Source organism: Mugil cephalus, chromosome 10 (assembly GCF_022458985.1).
Source record: "Mugil cephalus isolate CIBA_MC_2020 chromosome 10, CIBA_Mcephalus_1.1, whole genome shotgun sequence".
Taxonomy (NCBI): Eukaryota; Metazoa; Chordata; class Actinopteri; order Mugiliformes; family Mugilidae; genus Mugil; species Mugil cephalus.
In genome coordinates, this window is record NC_061779.1 from 20,326,858 (window position 1) to 20,336,343 (window position 9,486).

The 9,486-nt window shown below is 43.3% G+C and overlaps 1 protein-coding gene across 4 annotated transcripts in view; it reads left to right on the top strand.

The window, feature by feature from the left end:
• The window catches only part of mon2 (MON2 homolog, regulator of endosome-to-Golgi trafficking), a 32,150-nt gene extending 24,816 nt beyond the window's left edge, over window positions 1-7,334 (top strand). For 2 of the 4 annotated variants that reach the window (XM_047597222.1, XM_047597223.1), the window contains 9 exons: window positions 46-189; window positions 988-1,005; window positions 1,502-1,630; window positions 3,669-3,859; window positions 3,944-4,004; window positions 4,086-4,209; window positions 4,447-4,654; window positions 6,072-6,154; window positions 6,612-7,334. In XM_047597222.1, coding sequence (XP_047453178.1) covers window positions 46-189; window positions 988-1,005; window positions 1,502-1,630; window positions 3,669-3,859; window positions 3,944-4,004; window positions 4,086-4,209; window positions 4,447-4,654; window positions 6,072-6,154; window positions 6,612-6,775 — 1,122 coding nt within the window. In that variant the 3' untranslated portion in view covers window positions 6,776-7,334. The remainder of the gene's footprint in view (window positions 1-45; window positions 190-987; window positions 1,006-1,501; window positions 1,631-3,668; window positions 3,860-3,943; window positions 4,005-4,085; window positions 4,210-4,446; window positions 4,655-6,071; window positions 6,155-6,611) is intronic. The other 2 variants (XM_047597225.1, XM_047597226.1) reach the window with 1 other exon arrangement.
• Window positions 7,335-9,486: the final 2,152 nt, after the last annotated feature.

The following is a 9,486-nucleotide window of genomic DNA, read 5'->3' on the forward strand; positions in this document are numbered from 1 at the left end:
GTGGAAGTCAGCAGTGTTTGTTCTTGCCTTTCCTCCCTGCTGCAGGCCATCTGTGTGGGCCCGGAGAACCTGCAGGTCATGTACCCAGCCATCTTTGAACAGCTGCTACTTTTCGTGGAGTTCTCCTGCAAGCCTCCTCAGTACGGCAGGATGGAAACCAAACATGTGGCCAATGCCAAATACAACCAGGTAGGAAATGAAACTGTTTAACCGCTCTGCCTTTTATTTATGCCTTTATAAAGTTTGTTTCATAGGAATGTCGGATGACGCGCGGCCGCCGTTCGTCGTGGCGCTTTCAGCTGTTCTCTACAAAGTCATACCTCTGATTTGAGGTTCTCGAAAACCACCTCCTCTCCCTTTTTGTCTCGGTCCGGTCTTGAGGAGCCCCCGTTGTGATGAATTCCCTGCGTCATGATTCATCTTCCTGGCAGCGCGCCAGAGAAATGTCGCCGTTTTTCAGTTCCAGCACAGATCATGTTCATCAAAGGAAACCATTGTTTCCAAGGTGCCCAATAACCTCGGGCGAGATTACCTTTAGTTTTGTTCAGATACCCGTGTCTCAATTCTCGCTGTACTGAAAAACCTACAAGTAGCTCCTCAAGCTAAACTAAGAAATGTTGGCTACGTACTTCCTGTCTTAAATCTCGACTGTTTGTTAGTCCTGCATGCTGGGTACAGCCTTATACTGACCATTTTTGTTGATCTGTATCTGTTTAAATTGTCTAAGTGAAATGGTCAAACAAAATTTCCGCCCGGCCAAACAGATGTTATGGGTGGTCTTTATCGTGTTTTTGGCTTTTATACACTGGTGTCACTTTGCCTAAAAATGTCCGTGGTGGTAGGAGTGAGTGTTTTTCCCCTTAAATCCGTCATGATCGTTGAGTCTCAACAAACCACTGCAAATTCAGTACAACCCTAAAACAACAGTTTAATTGCAATCTTCTCTCATTCTGTTTCTTGGAACTACTCGCTGGATAACCATTTTAGATCCAGCTGTTTGCACCGGTGAGTTTCCTCATCTCTTTCAGCAACCTCTATAGTTGTACTAAGCTGTGCTGGCTGGTGTTGACCTACCCTCTGCGGTAGGTGGGATATCACCACGCATGGTAGGCTCTGGCGTCTCATCTGCGTCTCCCACTCACTCCATGCTCCCACCCCCTCTGCCTGCCACTAACTGGTGGTTCTGCCTCTGTGTGCACAGTCCCCGTGGAGTCCATTAATTTCAGTTGATTTTGTGACGTTCATATGCGCACTTGTGGTTCTGTTTATACTTCTTAAAGGCACACTTTGTAGAATCAAGTCATTTCCTCGGCCATACATTTAAGATGGGTGTTTCTAATTACTCTAACAAAGCTTAAAAATCTCTAAACAGATCTGTATGGTGCTGGTACACTTGTGCAAATTGTGCCTTCAAAACCTGCTTTCAATGTGTATCTGCGAAAAGGTGGGGGATCCAGTTTTCGCTTCGACTGACGCCGTTTCCATCTTCTTGCCCCCGCAGGCGGAATGGGTTGCCTTAAATTATGTGCCCTTTGCCGAGCGCTCCTTGGAGGTGGTGGTGGACCTGTACCACAAAACAGCGTGCCACAAAGCTGTCATCAACGAGAAAGTTCTGCAGAACATCATCAAGGTATTTTCACCAACGGGGGCGGGGATTCGTGGTTTCGCACAAATGTTTAGCGCGTTGAGTCGACGGCATCGAAATTTGGAATTTCCCCTCCGCACCTCCGTGCCAAGGAGCTGACGCTTTCTGGTCGCCCCCCCCCCTTCCCGTTCTCGTGATGGCGATAGCTCAGGAGCAGCTTGAGGGAATTGCTTCAGATTTGGCTCCAGTTTTTTCTTGGACTCAAGGATGACCTGATTAAAACTTTGTGGTCTGAGGTTAAAAATGTCCTGGCTATAACTCAAGAATTTATTTCCTAATTATGTCAAACATTTCACACAGATGTCCAGTTTCCGAAAGCTCAGCTGTTTTTTTTTTTGTTTTTTTTTTTATACAAACACACTTTTCAGATTCGATACGTGTCATGATTCGTAGCTTGACTGGTTGTTGTAGACAAACAGCCGCGGTGGTTTTAGTTCACCGAAATTGTTCAAATAAATCGAAACCTATAAAAATGGAAGTAACAAAAGAATTGTAAAACACACTGTTGATGATTGTAATCTGCGTCGTCTCCAGTGGCAGCGCTGAGGCCGAAATTGGCCGCTTCTTTTTTAACCCGGGCCAAATAAAGAATAAATCTTCATTTTAATTTTAAAGGGGACTTTTTACTGGCTACCCTTCAAAATCCTGAGTATTGAATTATTGAACCCCGTGCGCACGTAAAATGTGGTAAGAGCTTATGAAGACGATTTTGTCATTTACAAGGTAATTTTAAACCACATTACACTGAGTAAAAAGTCGCTGCAGCATTTCTGTCCTTGGTATCAAACCTCAACTTAATCTTCTGTCATACCTTATCATTTTTTTTCTTCTATTAGCTGACTAAGGCAAAGCCCAGACTTTGGCATTGCAGTGTGGATTTTTTTTTTCTTAAAGCAGCTGTAATCAATATTTTTGTATTAATAATGGATGGAATGGCTGCATTTATCTGGAAGGGCTTGCTCGTAGTGACAAACCCACAGAGAACGATCGCCCAACTCTGCAGTTCTACTCAGCTCTTGGTTTTCTGGCCAGCAGCTCTGCTCGATAGTCTCGGGCCGCATCAGACAGCTGTTTTCATTTACCAGGTGGACGTAAATGAAGGCTAATTCCTCTGTGTGTCTGCGGTATCTATGAATTAAGCCAGCATTCGCAGACATGTTTTGCTTATCATTTTTATAAGGATACATCAGTGTTTACAGTTTAATCTGCTGCTTGAAGCTCGCCAAATATAACAGTTATCTAATAAACTGGCACAGATATAAGGTAGCCTACGTCATTCAGCAGCGTTTTTAGAAATGAGGCGAGTGAATGGTCCTTCTCGGGTTTGTTGTTTACAGTCATGCGGCGACTTCTCACTGATACGTTGGTGAGAAATCCAGTCAATACATTGTTGTGATTCTGCGAGTCCGTCCGTGTCCACCAGCCTCGGGGCAGATTTCACTCGACTTCTCTCGGACCTGACGGTATTGATCTGAAGATTTGCATGCAGCGAATGCAAAGTGCACTCGGTGCCCAGTACTTACCAGACATTTTTCCAAATGCCGTCGGTCAGAAACTCTAACATTCTGTCGGTGTAATCCATCGTTGAGGCTTGGCGTCTTAAAGCTGACAGTCCTTCGCCTTTTTTTCCAGTTTTGACACCTGCGTTTAACTGCTCTTTTCCCATAGCATGTTTATAGGAAACCCCCCAACTGCAGGGAGTTCATTTGCCAAGGAACTATTAAGAGGGTTTCTTATGGACAGGTCCAAATGTCACCCCCCACCCTTGTTTTGGCTCATAAGCGGTACTTGTAAAATCTCAACCTTGGGGAGCCCAGCTGTTCTCTGAATGGGGGACTTATGTTTGGGGGGTTTCCTTGAAGAAATGAAGTGAATAGTACCATTGCTTTGATTTTAATTCTGCGAGTTCAAGTCTCTCCACCACAGGGCACTCCTGTCAGTTTGAAATGTTTGCTTAAAGCCTTTCTCTGCGTTTCACCGTCTATTGCAATTGCGGTCCCTTTCCTTTCCTTTCGCCCTCCAGACTTTGAGAATGCCCTTGGGTTTGAAGTATGCCTGTCCGTCAGAGAGCACCTGGAAGCTCGCCGTTTCCTCGCTGCTCAAGGTGCTTTCTATTGGACTCCCCGTGGCACGCCAGCATGCCTCATCCGGGAAGTTTGACACTATGTGGCCAGAGTTGGCCAACGCCTTTGAAGACTTTCTTTTTACCAAAAGGTACATTTCATTTAAAGCCCTAACGTCGATTCTGTTCAAGCTTTCCATGGTACCGGCGTCAAGCTAATGGTTTTCCTCTTACAGCACTCCTCCAGATAACTTGTCTATCCAGGAGTTTCAGAAGAATGAAGCCATTGATGTAGAGGTAAATGTTTTAGCAATAAGTAGCTCATGCCAGAATGATTCTGTGACGTCTCCTGTGACCGTGTTGTGTCCTTCGTTTTAGGTGGTCCAGTTGATCAGCACCGAGATTTTACCGTTTGCCAATTTCATTCCCAAAGACTTTGTTGGCCAGATCATGACTATGCTCAATAAAGGTTCCATTCACTCACAGTCTCCCTCATTCACAGGTAATATGTGACTCTTACTGCCAGAATCATTTTACTCTAGCGCTGTTGTTTACTTCCACTACTGGAGCGGCAGGGCGGCCAAGTACTGGAATCATATTGTAGCCATTAAATCTTTGGTTTGTTGCAAAAGCCTTGTCTGTGGCCTATGTGACAGTCTACATGTGTTGAGCAATCACTCTGTGAGCCGTCCTGGAGTGCGGCTAGAATCTAATATGTGAATGTTGTTTATCTGAACAGAGGCAGAGATTGATGTGCGGATGAGAGAGGAATTTTCTAAGGTGTGTTTTGAGACGTTGCTGCAGTTTTCCTTCAGCAACAAGGTCTCCACCCCTCAGGAGGGCTACATCTCTCGCATGGCGCTCTCTGTCCTCCTCAAGAGGTCCCAGGACGTCCTGCGACGCTACGTAGAGGATGAGCGGTTGAGCGGACGCTGCCCTTTGCCGAGGTACAACCCACCGCACCTGCTCTGGCCGAGAGCACATGTTTCTCTTTTAGTGTTTGAACAGATTTTTTTTTTCATCCGCAATCCAGCTCATGGAGTGTGAAGATGTCAACGCTACGCTTTAACCACCAGAAATTTAGAAATGCTAAGCCAAGACCTCCCAAGACCTCCCCAGCTACATTTAGATCACTGGGCTGTTATTCTTTTGTTAACGACACAATACCATCACGCATCTCCATGTTTTACGCACCACAGTTTCACATCGGGCGGGACATTATATTCTGCTGCGTGCGTGTGTGTGTTTTTTTTTTTTTTTTCTTCAAGGACTCTATGAAAGTTAAACAATGCTCAGGGGGAGGTTGCACCACTGTTACAGACAGTTGCAAAGGGACGTGGTGGGAGTTCAGAAAAATAGGATAATTAGAAAATGCATGTAGGTACATATGCAGGGGTCATGAAGTACAGACTAGCACCATGTGTAACACTAGAATCTATTAGATGTTGGCGGCAACAAAGGATTATTATATCAAGCTATGAATCATTTGATAATTTCTTGGATGGATGTTTTGATCGATATCAGGGCAGTTGATTAATCCTTTGGTTAACTCGCCACTAAATAATGAACCAAAATCATTAAACGTTTTTTTTCCATGCATTTCTCATAACAACATACTTTGCCATGAAATATATCATTGATGCAACATTATAAACTTTAATTTTACTGTACATGATTGTCAGACCTGATTAGGAAACAGCTTTAATTCGTTCTGCTGCTGATTATAATACTGTATATATTTTTGAGTATCATTTAACTTAATTCTCTTGTGTAGATTGTGTTTGGAAATGCACACGTTGAACGTCTGAACTGCACATGTTGTTTTGAGATAAAATTCATAGAATTCTGCATTGTTTAGTTTTAAATGTCATCATAAATAAACGGCTTACCACTTGTAAATGCTAAATCTAAAACACAACAGCTAAGGACTTAGCACTGACACAGCCCCAGACGCTGTAATAGTCCAAGTACCGACCCTGCTGAAGTCAGAAAGCAGCCATATTTCCTCTTTTGAGATGCTCGTGCACAGCGAATGTGTTTCATTCTTACAAACTGCCCATTTTAATCTCCACACCGCTGAGAATTAGGTTTTTGGGTTTTGAACTCATCTGACAGCAAGAGCTGCCAAAATCTGGACTGAACATAAACACATGCAACACAATTCCATGTAAACTGATGTTTACATAATCAGCGGCATAGATGCTTCGCTTCAGTCCTAATAAATTCACTTTCTTTCTACAGAGAACATCTGAGATCTGAGATCTGAATGAATTGCTGACTCTCCATCTCCGCTTGTCTTTTTCACTCGTTCCCTAGTTCATTGTCTTTTTAGCTAACGAAGGCCTTTGTTCTTTTCCATTTCAGGCAACAAGTGACAGAGATTATCTTTGTCTTGAAAGCTATCAGCACTTTGATGGACTCACTTAAAAAGACGCAGCCGGAAAATGGTGAGTATTACGCTGTGTCAAAAGACAGACAAAGGGACATAATAAAAAACACAATAATGGCACCACCGCCATACATCATCTATTTATTTCAGATAAATGTGTCAGAGTACAGTTGGGACCGTTTTTTCAGATGAGTTTTTATCTCCAATCTGGGTAGAGCTGTTTACGTTTCCAGCAAGGTCAATTATGAGAATTGATGTATTTTTTGTTACTGCAATAGATTGGAGTGTGAAATTACATTTTTGAAGTGCCCTTCAACATGTTTGCATTACATCGCCCTTTATTCAGAGCAAAACTCATTTCCATGTGCCTGTGGGAATTCTATCAAGCAAATTATTTCCCTGATTGCCTTATATCACAAATCATACTCTCTTCCTTCCTCTCCCTCCCACCCCTGCTTCTCCTTTTTATTTCTCCCTGTTTTCCTTTTGTTTTTTTTTCCCCCCTCCGTCTGCAGTGGATGGCAACACATGGGCTCAGGTGATTGCCCTGTACCCAACACTGGTAGAGTGCATTACGTGCTCCTCGTCTGAGGTGAGCTCAGCTCTGAAGGAGGCGTTGGGGCCCTTTAAAGACTTTATGCAGCCACCAGTCTCCAAAGTCCAGAATGGAGAGTCCTGACCAAGCTCACTCTCCGCTCCCCGTTTTTATAATGAAGAAATCTTGAATGTGTCTTCTCACCCCGTGTGCTTCACGAGCGCACGGACGCGAATGCTACGTGAGCCACATCTACGGTGACGTGAAGACTCGAGGCCGCCTAGACCACAGTGATGACCCTGACCTTCATACGCACCATTGTATGCTTCTCATGTGAGCTAATAACGCATTAGCCACCTCCATTCTCATACAGACTGGCTGCATTCATCTGTTAACTACAGACATTTAAAAAGAAATTGCAGTGTTGCCTCTGGGTTTGGTTTGTTTTATCCCTATCCTGAAGAGGCTGCGTTGATGTACAGTGTGTGGTGATAGTGTTGATGATGTAATTAAGAAACTAAATGCAAAAACTGGGGCTGTGTTGGTCTTAAAAATGAACACTTAGGATTTTGCAACATTTTCAACAGTGAGGATTTTATGCAAGAAAACGGATCTTACTGTAACATTCCATGTCATCTTTAGCCAGCCATCTGAGAAGGGATGTATGTGTCTGTATAAAATAAATGGGACAGTTCTACAATCAGCTCTCTGCTGTAAGTGTGCTCCGTTACAGTGAATGTTAGCAGGTTAGATGCATTATCCTGCAAGTTTATGTTGATTCTTTTTGTCTGTCCAGATTTCTCCCTTATGCACACATTATACTTCTAGTGACCTTTTTGAAAAAGCATTATCGGGTATTAGGGATATTTCAATGTCATTAAAATGCCATAAACGCCATATGCACAAAAAATCATTTGAAAGCACAATTTTACTTTGTGTCCCTTTCAACTTAAAATTAAGACTGCACAAATAATTGAAATTGCAATTTAAAATAATTAAAAAAAACTGCTGGACTATGCATTATGCAGCATATCAGACCTAGGGTGTATTTAATTTGAATCGTCAAACTGACAACAAAGAACTACCAGCAGCCAAGACCAAAAACTGCACTTGAACACACTGCTCAAACTGCAGCCAATGACCAGCTGCCTAGTACGTTCTGCGTCTGCGTGAAAAGGAATAACTCTTCATACCAGCAGGTGGCAGCGGTCTGCATTTGTCAGTCAAAATGGAAAACCTGATCAGTTGCCACCTACTTATAGATGAGAAGTCAGGGAGCTAAGAAACATCGTACAGGGCTGGCCTCTGCTGAATAATGCTGATCATTTGTTGACACTTTATTCGTTCTAGACGATCACGTTGTGGAAAATATGTATGTATTTGAAGAGCATCCTGTGTGCCTTTTGAATTTTGTTGTTTTCTTTTGACAGCCTGAATTAGCTGTTCAATCAGCAGCAGCAGTACAATAGACATTATAAAATTGAGAGCTCCACAAAAGTGAAGCTAAAGCAAGTAGGACTCCCCCTGGTGACTGACTGCAGTATTGGTCACAAGCTCCACCTCATCCATGTCAGTCGGTGGGACTTGGGCCAAACACTAATACTAACAAACACACTAAAGTATGTCAAATTTGTCAAGGATGGTTTCAGTCATTTTAGCTTATAATATAATACAAATCCATACTCAAGAGTCAATTTTTCTGATAAGTTTCATTTTAGTTAGTTATTTGATGTTATAGAAACAGGATGTGACATCACAATGATTAACAGTTGCCTTGACAACCACTCTGTAAAGCAGTCCATAGGGCCGTGAGAGTAGGAAAAAATAAGTACAGTTAATAATCCAACTTAATAACTGGCATGGGTTGAGTAGAGCACATGTTGATCAAATGAAAACGGAAGTCATAACGAGTAGGCTAACGATAGCGCAGGTCTGTGTGGCTCTAATGTGGGACTGTACTGTGCAGACTCAAACTTGCACTTGAACTTGCGCCCATATCTCTGGAATTCCTGCATGGCCAATGGAAGGAAGTGGGCACGCGTAGTCCACTTTTCATACAGTCTATGAGCAGGAAACACACAAATCTAGGACTATAAATATTCGCTAATGGTGCGGACACTAGCATCAGTCACCTTAATGTGTCACAGCCCTTAAAAGCTGTTCAAGTTCTCATCCTCATGGTGAAATATGGAGCAGAACTGAACTGACACTCATAATCAGGGATTTAATACCGAGCTGTCACATACCTGTGTGTGTATAGCATATATCCGTACACACAAGCTACATTGCATATAACCTCCTGTTTTGTAGTACTGTAATTTTTTGGAAGCATTAGTTTTCTCTCATGTTCCTAACGTGTGTGCAACACCGTATAGTTGCAACAGGAGAGCCTCAGAAATAGAAAACACCTCTTTACGCTATAAAAGCATGCTCAGTTTGCCATGTATTTTCACAAGAAGCCACCCTTTGCTTTCTGCCTGGACCCCTCTGCTCTCTCTCTAGTGCTCCTGGAGGTCCCCGGGCCTTAGATTGGAATTATCCAGCAGGTCATATGAGGGGAAAGGGACCGCTTTGTGGTTTGCGCTGTAGACGGGGGAAGGAGAAAGAGGAGGAGGGACAAGAAGAGGAGGAGGAAGAAGGAGGAGGATGAGGAGGAGGAGAGCAGGGGGGAGTTGGTCTGCTTGGGCGGGGTTTCCCTCTTATTTCAAGTCTGCACAGAAGAGGAGCGGAGCGGGAGAGGACGGACCATCTACTATCAGCTGCAAGGGAATGTCGCCGTAGTCGCTTCATTTCTTCACTCGCTCTTCATTTTGAAATATTGTTTTGTTTTTTTTTGTTTTTTTCCTCACAGTGCT